The sequence below is a fragment of the Xiphias gladius genome, chromosome 23, assembly GCF_016859285.1.
Source record: "Xiphias gladius isolate SHS-SW01 ecotype Sanya breed wild chromosome 23, ASM1685928v1, whole genome shotgun sequence".
In the NCBI taxonomy this organism is placed as follows: domain Eukaryota; kingdom Metazoa; phylum Chordata; class Actinopteri; order Istiophoriformes; family Xiphiidae; genus Xiphias; species Xiphias gladius.
The window spans coordinates 23257542-23270754 of NC_053422.1; the positions used below are offsets into that span (position 1 = coordinate 23257542).

Here is a 13213-nt window from a genome sequence, read left to right on the forward strand (position 1 = left end):
AGGTGAGGAAGACAGACAGAGAAAGAGAGAGATAGCACAGTGAGTGATACGACAAAGGTGAGAGAGGAGATAGAGACAAATACAGAGAGGAAGACAGCGGGTGACGAAAGAAAGGTAGCCTGACATAAAGCAGTCAGAGAAGGTCCTTGTCTTTATAGCTGCAAATATTCTGACTGGCAAGAAGATCAGTGGGAAAACATTTCTGGTTTAACATCGCTCCGAAGGAACACAGTAACACAAAGACGGGAACGGACAGGAGAGGGAAGAGGGGAAACTGTGGAAAAAATGTGTTGCTTGATGTGATTTTGATGACATGCAGACAGGAAAAGAAGGGAACAGAGAAAAAGAGAGATATAAGGAGAGTTAAGGAGAGAAGAAAATTGTGGAAAAGATTTCTGCATGAAGTCATCCTACAAAAACAAAATCTTGTATAATCATTGACCTGAGCCAACAGATCTCCTTCTTTCTCCCCCTCTGCTTTTTACTTCCACTGTTTTTCTTTTTCTCTCTCTCCCCTGTCCATTTTTCTTTAAATCTGACTCTCAGGAGAGAAATGAAGGTCTTTGTGAGAAAACAGAAAACAGCTGATAATCAGTGCAATTACGCTGTGTTTGTTTGAGTGTGTGTGTGTGTACCCAAGCAACATACCCGCAAAATCTCTTCAACACAGCTGGAGTCATTTGGAAGGCTGACCTGGAGAAAACAAAGGAGAAAGACAGAGAGACTGACTTCAACACTATTTATAGAAGCATTAGATTACATGTGAAACAAAAACCGAGTTATAAGCAAAGGAAAAGTAAAGCAGACTGATCCACAACCACAGTCATAACTTCTCTAAGCCACACTCCCTCTCAAGCCATTGGTTCTCACATGGTAGAGATGCAGTTTAAACTAATACTGCAAAGGTGGCATATTTACCGCTCAAAATTCTTAACAGTTTTTGGAACAATGGGTGTATAATTTAGGACAGAGTTAGAAAAAAGCAGCCTTCTCATTTCTACATGGTAATATTTGATTTTGTCAATTGAAATTACAACTGTCGCCTTCAGATTTCAGTAGCTGTAGCCAGCTAAATAGGCTAACATTAGCTCAATGAGTTAGTTGAAAACTCCATGTCTAGCTGTCTTTTTAATGTTTCCTGCTGACTTGTTTTAAAATCTTAACCCTATAAAATTTTTTATATATATACGTATAGGCTATATACATTAAATCATACTAAAATAAAGCCAAAGCTGCATGTCCCAGGAAACAAGCCATCCTCACCAGTTATGTAGAGGACATGTTGCGCTAAATAAAACAGCACTGTTCCTGTATTGCAGTGTAGAGCTAGTTAGTCCTATATTATATGGGGGGTAAGGAAAAATGTATGATGAAACTGTTATTTTGTTTTATGTGACTGTTATGGGTTTGGTAAACTTAACGTTAGCTCAGGTAACGTTGTGGGGGTTGTTGGGAGAGAGGGGAGCAGGACATAGCTGCTAATGTTAGCCTAAACTCTGACAGCTTCCAGGATCGGCTTTACCACAATGGGGAAATACCAAACAGCCAATGCGGTATTGTGAACTTTAACTTAATGTAGCCCTCGAAAACTAATGTAATTAATTATGTTCTCCTTTGCCTTTGAAGTAACAATCAATTGTTAGCATGTCTGGCTAACTAGCCTACTACATAACCTTGTTTAATACAGCAGATAAATACACAGTTTTACCATTCCTTACACTTTGCTCATTTTTTTTTGGTTTTAAGAAATGTAAAGTCTTTACATTCCAAGAATTGCTTTTATTACATTCTCATGCACATTGCTTCAGCATGTGGAGAAATCCAAAGCTTGACGGGCCTGCTGTACCTAGTTACAGTTGCTCCATCCTCGGTGGCGAGGTTTAGTAAAGGTCAAACCATTCATCAATTGTCAGTGATCAAAAGTTTAATTTAAAATTGTCTAATTACTGCTTATGTTTTAAGTCTTTGTTAACACGTTGAAAGAAAACATTTTAACATTTTGGTTGTCTAAGACAATGCACTATAGTTAGAATTATACTTACCCTCCTCATTACATCTTTGTTTGATTTATAAAAAACGGCTTGTGTATGTGGGCAGAGAAAAGTAATGGAGGGGCAAGAAGAAAACTGAGACATCTCAGTTTTCAAATTCAAAAATGATAATAAATGTCTGTGGTTTGGTGTTGTGTTAACCACAGGGCCATTTCAGCTCAACTATTCATGGGACTGACTAGAGTTTTATTTAAGGAGAAAAAGGGGCTGTTTGAACTTAAACATATGCAGCTACTCCGATTGAATTTACCAGTTCAATGGCTGCACACTGCTAATCTGTGTTAACATGTGCCCTTGTCAATTAAGTCTTTCTTAGTGAACAGGAGTGATCTTGACTGGTGACTGAAGTAACATTAAGCCAGATGCCTGGGCTATAAATTCAGACACGTGTGTGACAAACATAATTTAAATGGTCATGGAAAGTGAAACTAAAATTCATGTCAAATGATGACAACCAAATCATGAATTTTTTTTTTTAAATACAAGTCAAAAAAATGAAGTTTCTGTAGCTGGAAGTCTTTGCTTTGTCAATTCAGCCGAAGTGCATATTGCTGTTCATACAAACTGCAGTCGCTCTTCTATTTATTCCAAACAAAACATTATTGCCACTGCTGGAAAAACATGACTTTGTTAGCTAAAACCTACAAGACACAAGAATAAATGTCCTTTGCCGAATTATCGCTTCTAAAAAGTAATTGAAAAAAAAATAAAGCAATTTGCTGGGCCAGATCTCGGCTTGGATCAATCCAACAAACAGGCTCATTAAAGAAGAAAGAGACGAAAGAACAGCTGGAGGAAGAGAGAAAGACAGAAAGACTCTGAGAGCAATTCACTGTAGAACTCATGTCTAACATATTGCAGCACCATAACCTCTGTCACACACCATTACTAATAGCACCAACATGAACACAGGAACAATTTAGTGACTATGATGAAAAGGATGACATCATATTCGCCCTTATATCACTGACTGTTAAAACAACAAAACAATAAAAGTGATTCAGAGTGTGTGTGGTAGACAGTCAAAACTGCTTGAGCTCACCAATGAAACATCCATTTGAATGTCTTTTAGACTTGTGCTGTGTAGCCTCACAAGCACATCACTCTACATCAGCACATCAATTACACAGCGAGTCAACAGGAAACCAGAGAGGGCGGATGAAGAGGTGTGCTTTCCAATGAAAGATTCATATAGGCTCAACACATGAAGTTTAGTCAAGTCTTGAAAATCTAAACTGCAACACACATCCGACTGGTCATGGAACATCACTTGATGTGCACTGACACCTCTAGTACACCAGAGGTGCTGCGGACAGAAGAAGGTGATTGAGAGAAGCCGGAATGTGCCAACCCAGGGAGAAAATGAGATAAAGTTTCAGCTTTTCTTAAAAGTTCTCTTGAGAGTTGACTTGAAGCTGTAAAATTGGACAGTGGCGTATTCCGAAGAGCCACAATGCAGCGGGTGTTTTAGTTTACGTACAAAAAATAATGGGGATATGTAGAGCATCATATAATATTGGTGTGTGAAACCATTTCGGTCACTTTGGGGCAATGTAACAAGCTTTAAACACAACACTGCTATATTATCACCTTATAAAGTTGATACAGCAAGCAGTTGCTTATTAACCTGTCGAGTGGACACGCTCCTGAGGGAAATATCTGGCTCTTTAGGTGCTAAATGCTCCACTATGTTCACCAGCTACTTGCTATATTTTTCTGTCTGCTGTTTGGCGCCAGTGGGTTTTAGAGTGCTTTTGCCTATATCCTCTGCTGCTGCGTTTGGAAATTATGCTAAAGAGCTTCATGAGTAAAGTCATTGGTAAAAACAGTAAAGTTCAGTGTTGAAAAACTAAAACAAGGAGCTGGAAAACACTAAAACGCTCCGTAGAGCTGAGGGGAACTTCAGAGTCGGATGATAATCCTCTGTGGATTTGTCATGAGTGACACTCTTCACGATGCACATGGTCATCTTTTCCATTAAGATAAAAATAAGGAATAGTGGAGCTTTAAGATTTTTTTTCCACACTGGCATTTGAATTGATAAATAATTAGTACATTGCCAGTACAATACCATGTACTAGCAGCATGGTTTGAATTTAAAAAGGAAACTGTTTTAAGACACAGAAATAGTTTTACAGCACAAAAAACGAGTTGACATTGTTCTTCTTGTAGAAAGAGAATAAAAGCTTTAAGAATTCCTCAAAACAGTACAGTAAGAAAAGTATACCTGACATGTTTACACTCGTTTGAAAAAGAAAGAGAAATCTCACGTCACCACAGTCTTACTTTGCTTTTCATGATCAATATTATAGCACCTGCGCTGATATCATCTGAAATATATGTTTGCCTATCCTGCTAATGGTTTCACTCAGTAAAAGAGATTATTTGCTATTTGCCTGAACTATAAATTATAAATCGTGAATTAAAAATTGCAAATAGTAAATTCTAAATCATACATCGCAAACTGTAAACTGTAAATTTTGCAGAAAATTATAAATTGTCAATTAGCAAATGCCAATTGTAGATTATAATTTATACACTGTAAATTGAAAATGTTGATTGTAAATCATTATACCGATGTGTTACCTGTTAATTTTACATGATGTGACTTTTTAAAATATACAACACATGTCACTTTAAGTATAATAAAAACATTTTCTTCCCAAACCAATGACAACAGACCCTTTGTGTAATATTGGACACTTCCTGTGTCATTTTCCTAATAGTTCCACACTATAAGGTGCCATATGTGATGGATGCAAACAAGAACATTTAAATGTGATTCCCCACTTCAGTATGAAACACAGCTGGCAGACAAAAATGGAAACACTCATATGATTTCAGGCTCGCTGAGTCTGTCTATTGCTGTCTCTATTCATCCGTCTATATGTCTGTCTCTCCCTGCCTCACTTTTACCATCCCTGTCCATCACTGTTGTGTTTAGTTCAGTGGAGCCTGACACTGACACTACCAGGGTTTGGTGTTTCCTATGTGCTGCATGGACATCTAAACCAGATAGCATACTGAATGTATTATAATAAACAACAAGTTACGTGGTCATTGCACAAATAGAAATCTTTTCCGAGCTCAGTGAATAGAAACTGGCTTTAATGGATTTTAATTGACATGTGACTCTTACATGTAATACAGCATGTGTGTGTCTTCTAATTGTTCTTACTGTGAGATCATGGTTAATGTACAGGACTAAGGGGGGAAGGAACATAATAGAGGGAATATAAAAGAGAAATGGAAGATGAGTGACAGCCAGAGAGGAAGTCTGCAGGAGGAGAAAGGACAAAATTCAGAGAGAAAATAGATACCAAAGAAAAATGAGAGTAAGAGAGAGAGAGAGAGAGAGAGAGACAGAATCTGGGGGGGAAAATATAGCTGAGGCAATTACTGAGGCAGAAATCCTTTTTCTCTGAAATAGCTGCTCAGATAGATAGACGTCTACACACACGAACATACCAACTCTCTTTCACACACACATGCACCACCTAAAAGTAGATACACTGTGTCATAGACAGGTACATGTGGATACTCAGGAACACACAAGAGCTTATATACACAGTCACATTTAGACACATACAGGGCTGCATTTAACAGTTGTTATTATTGTTGTCATTACTGATTAGTCTGCTGATTATTTTCCTGATTAGCTAATAATTTTTTGGCCTATAAATGTCAGAAAATAGTGAAAAATTCCCATCACATTTTCCTGGAGCCCAAGGTGACGTTATCGTATTGCTTGTTTTGTCTCACCACTGCTCCATAACCTAAACAAAAGCTAGATAACTGAAGCATGCGATAAATGAATGCAGCAAATCCTCACAGTTGAGAAGCTGGAACAAGCGCATATTTGACATTTTTGTGTGAAAAACATCTTAAACTGTGAATCAAATTCATAATTGCCAATAATTTCACATATACAAATACACACTTCACCTTGCATGGTGGCAAATCTTTTACGATTGTATAATGCACAAATGTGTAGCCCAGACAAAAAATACAGCTGCAGTGATGAAAATAAATAATGTCTTCTATGTAACATTACATAAAAAACAAAGATTTCTGTCTTCTTACAGCTGTGTGCAAAAGTTTCGGCAGCTCTAGGAAAATGTTGTTGATTTTTGAAGTGAAAAGACAAAATACAACCCTTGCAGTATTAAAAATGAACCTTTCTTCATTTGTCAATACACTGTTACTTTTTGGCATGTGTAAAAGTTTGGGCACCCTGCTAAGGCAGAACTTAGTAGAGAATTTTTCAAGCTCTGAATTGTGATTATGATTATTATAAGTTCAAGCTGCAACTCAACTTCATGTTAATGAACAACAATGAACAGGTAGAAACAGTGCCGTGATATAGGAAATGGGTACTGGTTTGTCACTGTTTTAACACCTTTTCACTTCCTGATGCAGGAGGAAAATCCCCACACTCCTGTGGTGACGCACATGTGGTTACCAGATAGTTCTGCATTAAATTATGTTACTTACAATTACGGTTACAAAATATAAGATTGCTTACCACCAGCAGATGGATTTCATAACAAGTTCACTTTTTAATTCATGTTTACAAACCAAACCAAAAAGGCTAGGTAGAAAAACAAAACTGTGGTTAAACCTTTGGTTTAATTCTGCTTTGCGTATGGCTCTACACTGTAATTGCCTTTTATGAGACATGTAAAAACATATAATTGTTGGGGATTGAGTCATTGGTTAAAAATGAACATGAACATAGAGTGAAGAGCAGACAACAATCTGACTGATCATTTGCATTGTAATCTGTAGCAAATGTTGAGTAAAACATTAATAGCATGTAAATATTCATAACTACAGAGGGTTCAATTTGGTGATAGTTGACCGGTATCTAAAAAAGTGCTTGGTTTTTGTCCTGATACTCCATTCTGATTGGCTGAGTGGGTCCTTATTGTATTAATTTGTCATATTATCGAGGAGCCAGTTTACACTCCACAAGCAGCTACAGATAAAATAACATAACAAACACATTTAATGTGATTCCACTCAAATGATTTCCTTTATTTATGGCTATGTGTTTTCGGGTTTCAAATCCACCAGTGTCTTGTTTCTTTTGTACTGGAATTAAAAATCATTTAGAGGTAATTACAGTAATGTGTTTAAGACTGAGGGAAACATGCTCTCCTCTCTCTGTATGTATGTGTGTGTGTGTGTGTGTGTGTGTGTGTGTGTGTGTGTGTGTGTGTGTGTGTGTGTGTGTGTGTGTGCGTGTGTGTGTGTGTGAGTGAGAGAGAGATGAATGACTCAGTGAAAACATGTGGGATGACAAAATATTAATTAATAAAAGCACCCCAAAAGACATATAGTCTATTCATATCTATAATAACAGAGAGATGGTAACATTTGACTTGGAGATTGGCATAAACAGAAGATGAGAGAGGATAATGAGCAAAGAGAAAGAAGATATACAAAGACAAAATCAAACAGAATCAAATCTGGAGCCTGATGAATGTAAACACTTTCTCCTGCACTGTCCTCTGAGAGCTATTAACTCATCCTCTCCTATTTCTGTTTTATTTTAGAACCATTTTCTCAGGATATTTTCTCAGTAAGATGAGGAAAAGGTTTACTTTGTCGGATAAATTACACAAAGTATCTGAACTTCGTCTTCTAACACGGCCCTCCTCGACACCAGAGAGGCCAAAATGTGCCACAGAGAAAAACAGTTGCATGAAAAATGTCAAAGTCAAATGAAAACTGTCAGTCATCCAGCCGGTGCGATTGAAGTTTCGAGTCGTATGCGGTTCAGACCGAGGTCCAACAGGGTTTGGAAAATCTTCAAGGATTTTTTGTCCACGGGCTTCTCGTTTATTCAGTTTCATCTGCTCCTTTTATCATCCATATTTCAGCTGTTTACAGAGCTGGAGTGACCACCATCACTGGGATTACCAGCATGCTAGATAGATCACAAACATTGCCCTCAGAGGAAACCGTGTGTGTGTGTGTGTGTTTGTGTGTGTATGTCAACAGTGGTGTGTGTGAGAGAGCATGTCTGTGTATAATTCAGTTTGTGCTGATATGTGCGCAGGTTTGTGTACGAGCCAGCCTGCCTGATAATCTAAAGATTGTTGAGAACATACAGTATAAAAGACGGTCTATCACCTCATGTGCCCTCTTTGCACATTTTCAGTGACCTCAACTCTCTGATAGAACGTAAGCTGGTTTTCTGGCTTGGGTTGTGGTTTTGTGGTGCTCTCACAAAGAACACTTACATGCTTGCTTTAACTTAGAAAATAATAAATAAATCTGTATTTCTGTTAATGAAGTGGTTTTCAACGTCACAGTTCTATAGACATCACTGTGTCTGATGCTGTGCTATCACTCTCCTTGCAGCTCAGATAGAATCACTATATTGAGCCATATCTTGGTGACACTGATTGTCCGTGTATTATATATATTTTAAAATAATACCCAGACCTATTGAGCTCTGATGTTAATGAATCTTTTATCGCACCTTTTATTTCTCTTTGTTATTTTCTATTAGTAAAGACTGACGCTCAACACATGCAGGTCACGTTAGCAGTTTCTCATTGATATCTGGTGCTGACTGTTGTTTTCGCTGGTTAAAATGACCAGTGTCGTCTGCTGTAGCTAATTCGGGTTAATTCAGCTACAGCCAACGGGCTCTCTCCAGGCCGCGACTGTATTCTTTACTCTGACATTGTTTGTGTGTGAAAAGACGCATCACACAGTGTCGGTGGCAACTCTTTTTCAGAATTTATCAGCTGATCACAGCAGGTTAAAGGTGGGACAGTCCCAGATAACGTTTTATCCAGATCAAATCAATATTTTGAGTTATCATAGTTGTGAATCGGGAGCTCCATTATTTGGATTAGGTAGTTTGTGAAAATTAAGATTTGTTTAGTGTGTTCAGCTGTTAGTTCAGTGTGTCAAAACAATCAGGGAGTTGGAAGGATTTGATAGGTGGATTTGATACTGGATTCAGTAAAATGCTGGCGAACTCCAACCTAAAAACTGTGACCAACATATCAACAGATATTTTGGTGCGAGAAAATATACCTTTAAATTATAACATTAATAATGGGAGCATTCCATATAAGTTAGCCTGTTACGGGAACCTGGTGTTGTGCTTGCTTGCCTGCTGGCATGGTTTACTGGGGCACATAAATAGAACAGAGCTATTGTACCTGTAATTAGTTATACCTGTTTTTTTCCTGCTATAGCAAGTCATAATGCCTTGCTTTTCCTCTGTTGCTGTCATCTATACCAACTGCTTCCTATCAGCTGAGGCCACTATTCCAGTGTTACCTGCTTTAGCATTTAGAGCCTGGTAAGGTTACTATACATACTACAGCGCATACACACACACGCACACTAGTTTTCCCTCTTTCTCTCATCTCCTTTCGTTTGTTTCTCTCTTGCTCACAGGCTGTCCCCCATCTTCCCCTCTATCCCCTTTTTCTCTGCCATCTCTCTCTCTCTTTTCTCTCTCTCTCCGTCTCTCTCCCTCTCTTCCTACGTCCCGTGTTCCCCACACCAAGCTGTGGAGAGGCTGATAAGGAGTTGATTTACCATCCAATTAAATGTTGTCATTGAAACATTGCTTCAAATAAGCCCGTCGTTTTCACCCTGCGCTAATTGGCCTTCCACTAGCATGTGCATGTGTTGGGATGTGTGTGAGTGCTTGTGTGTGGTGTGCGTGTCTGTCATTTTGTGTGCATCTAACGCTTTAAGTAGGACCAGCAGATTCAGATAACGGTTGTTCCCCCACATAAAAAAAGGGGCATCATAAGTTCTAACTAAGTTTTATGCGTGGCTCTTTTTGTCTCCTAAACCATCCAACTGAGCCAAGTAATGCATTTTGATTAGAAAAATTCTTAAACCCCTGTTGATGAATATATTTCATATTAACATAGAATCAGATGACTACGTGTAATTTGAAAAGCCACAAAACCACAGAGGATTATCACCCATCTCTGCAGCTCTTGAGAGCCGAAAACATTCTATGTAGCTTTTAGCCCCTTTTTTTTTTATAGCTCATTATTTTAGTTTTACAGCACATATATTATTGATTTAGTCTCTTCTCTCACATAAACCTTGCAAGCAGCAGTAAGAAGCTGTTTTCAGCCAAAAAGCTTCGGTAAAAACCAACTCTACACTACCTGTTCAGCACCAGTTAAATTTCTCAGCAGTAATCAGAAACCAAAATAGAGCTAAATGAGGTGTATATTTGTCACATGGCAGAAACATGACTTTAAATGAATTCCAGTGTTGCTAAGAGTCTGCTCGATGTGAAAAAGGCAAATGTTTGCTAACAGGTTAGCAATAACACAGTGATGTGTCAGGGCTGTGTGTCTGTTAACTTGTTTAACTTCTTCTGTATGTGTGTGTGTGTGCGTGTTTAATATTCACACACATATATAGTATAATAGTCTACCTTTTTCCATCCCTTTCTGTCTCAAACACACATGCACGCACACACTCAAAAGAGGTTTTTTATAGAATTTTAATAAATCCATGGGAAAGCGTTCTCAAAACTCATTTATCAAACATTTAACACTGACTTAGCCATTAAAGGGGGTGAGAGAGGGAGCGAGGAGGATAGATTGAAGAAGAGGAGCTATGATCAATGCCAGTGGACCATGTAATTGCACCAGGAGTGGGTTAGCTGAAAACATTAGCCTTGTTTTCTGATGGATCACATCCTGAAGCCAGCTAGCCAAGCTAAACGCTTCAATCTGTATTAGTACGACCCAAAGTCATCCATCCAAAGGAGCTGTACCACTAAAATTAGCAAAGTTTTTTTACACGATTGATTAGCTGATGGTTAAAATGCTATGATGTCATTTTGGAGGAAAATAACTGATGGTTGTTATTAACTTTCTCAAGTTACTTAAAGTAGTAGTAGTCTTTGCTTTGTTCTTTATTTAATAAGCAGAAGTCACTCACTCAACTGTGAAGTTTAATCTTTTGCATTTCTAACGCAACTTTTTCCCTTGGCTGGATTCCATACATCCATTTGCAGGGAGAATGAGGATTTCTTTCACTCAGCGTCTGTACAGAAGCACATACGGTCACATATGAAAAGAGGTACAGCTCAGCATCTCCTTGGCAGCAGCAATCATTGGCACTGACGTTCCACTGAATCATTTTCTCCACCTAGTGCACCATCAAGCATGCCAAGACGAGAGCTTCCAGCTCACGCTCACCCCATTACAGTATCTTTTCAAGCTGCTCGTCTCTGAAAAATATTTCAGATCTGTGACAAGTGAAACCTTTCACTTCAAGAACCGTTTTCCCCCGTTGTTATGAGGAAATTTCACAATAATGTCACTAAACAACTGGCTGCTCAGTGCTTGTTACCAAAGTTCCAACCTGCCCAGTGTTCAACATTTGTGTATCATTGTTGCACATACAGTCGGTGCTCTGTCTCTGTATTTATTAGATTTGGATTCCATGCTTATCTTGATTGTAGTTTTTCTTTTACAAAAATCTTCTGTGATTCATAGCTGCTTAATGTCTCTTTGGTTGAGTCAGAAGCCCTGCATTCCCACACAGGTGCTTTGAATTATTTGGGCTGATTAAACCTCTGCTCAAGTTGGGAAGAGAATTGCTGAGAATTATATGAGTATCATGTCAGCGAACTCAATAATAATAATAATGATGAAACTTTATCCTGCACTTACTATGGTGCAACAAAACTACCAAGCGAGTGAGACGAATGTCAATCAAGCACACTTCTATACACTAGCAGAATCTTCAGAGGAGGTGTAATCAAGCAACAGACTGAAAACACCGGAGTTGGTAGAGCCCAAAACCAACAGTTTCAGAAATGTTGTCAAACCTGGATGACAGAAGGAACTCTCATCATTAAATATATATATAATAGAAATGGAAATGGCTTATTTGTAATCCCTTCATATCCAAGTTAGCTAGGTAATTAGCTTACTTTTTTATGCTTATAAGGGTAAAACACGTTCTGGATCAGAACCTCCCTAATTGTTTCAAGTGGGGGGTTTTAACAATAAATGATTGAGCATGAGGCAGGCCTTGAGTAGTCCAGGTCCAGGTATAAGTTTAAATTCCACAGCCAGTCAAACCTTTAGCGCTGGAACTCAAGTTCTGGCTCTGCAAGGTGAGTGTGTTTGTATAGCACCTTTCAGCAGCAAAGGAATTCAAAGTGCTTTCTATTAAACAAGACTGTTATAACTACTGTGAACTTGGAATGTCAACTATGTCAACTAGCTTAGCTTAACTTACCATAGCTAAACTGCATTTTTCAGTTAGCATTAATTGTGCTTTATAAAGTAAATTCTTTGCTGTCTTATTCCTCGTCTTTTGTGACTTGTCCAATATTGCTTTGCTTGGAGAACTATAGTTCCTTGACTCCACCAAAATATTTAACCAATGAGAACCAATGAGACTATATCACTTGCTATTATACGTCGAAACCATGATATTGACACGTCTGAACTAACCATGCCTAGCTATGTAGACTCGCCTCACCTCTTGGGCTTATGGGCAAAGGTGTTCATTAAATGCTGCTAAAAACAGTTATACTGAATAAAGAACAATATCAGATCGTTTTTGTTTGTTTTTTTAAATTAACCCTCCCTCTCTGGACATATGATGGATATATGTTCCCGGACTGGATTTATTCTCATTTGCGTTATTACAAATATCAATGTGATTCTGAATGAAGTTTTCTTACTTGAACAAAACTTGAATGCTCCAGTTTCACTTCTATTTCCTGAACAGCTCGGCCTACGAGAAACTATTGAAAGAGGCTCAGTTTCTTCCCCACTAGGATTGTGTGTTCGTTGGTCACCTATAGCAAAGGTGCTGTAAAACCGTCAATGCAACCTATGGGTATAAGTACAGAATAGTATAATAATTTTAACAGCAACCTCTCGGAAATTTAATGAAATTCTATTAAGATAAACAATAATACTTAAACCACTTGCACAGCAGCAGCCAAGGAGCAGCACAGTGGAGTTACTGCTGTGGCTGACATCTCTATTATACGACAAGGGGAGGGAGATTCGCTACTGTGATTAATTGCGAACAGAACACCTCCTATATACTCCCACACACACACACACACTATCTCTTCCTCTCCCTCTAATACACACACATTCAGTGGCAAATAAAACCTCTTTTATAAA

The 13213-nt window shown here is 38.2% G+C and overlaps 1 protein-coding gene across 1 annotated transcript in view; it reads right to left on the reverse strand.

The window, feature by feature from the left end:
- LOC120785812 (AF4/FMR2 family member 2-like) overlaps nucleotides 1–13213 on the reverse strand; it is a 134314-nt gene that overhangs the window by 56735 nt on the left and 64366 nt on the right. Inside the window, exon 5 of the mRNA XM_040120771.1 lies at nucleotides 649–693. Coding sequence (XP_039976705.1) covers nucleotides 649–693 — 45 coding nt within the window. The remainder of the gene's footprint in view (nucleotides 1–648; nucleotides 694–13213) is intronic.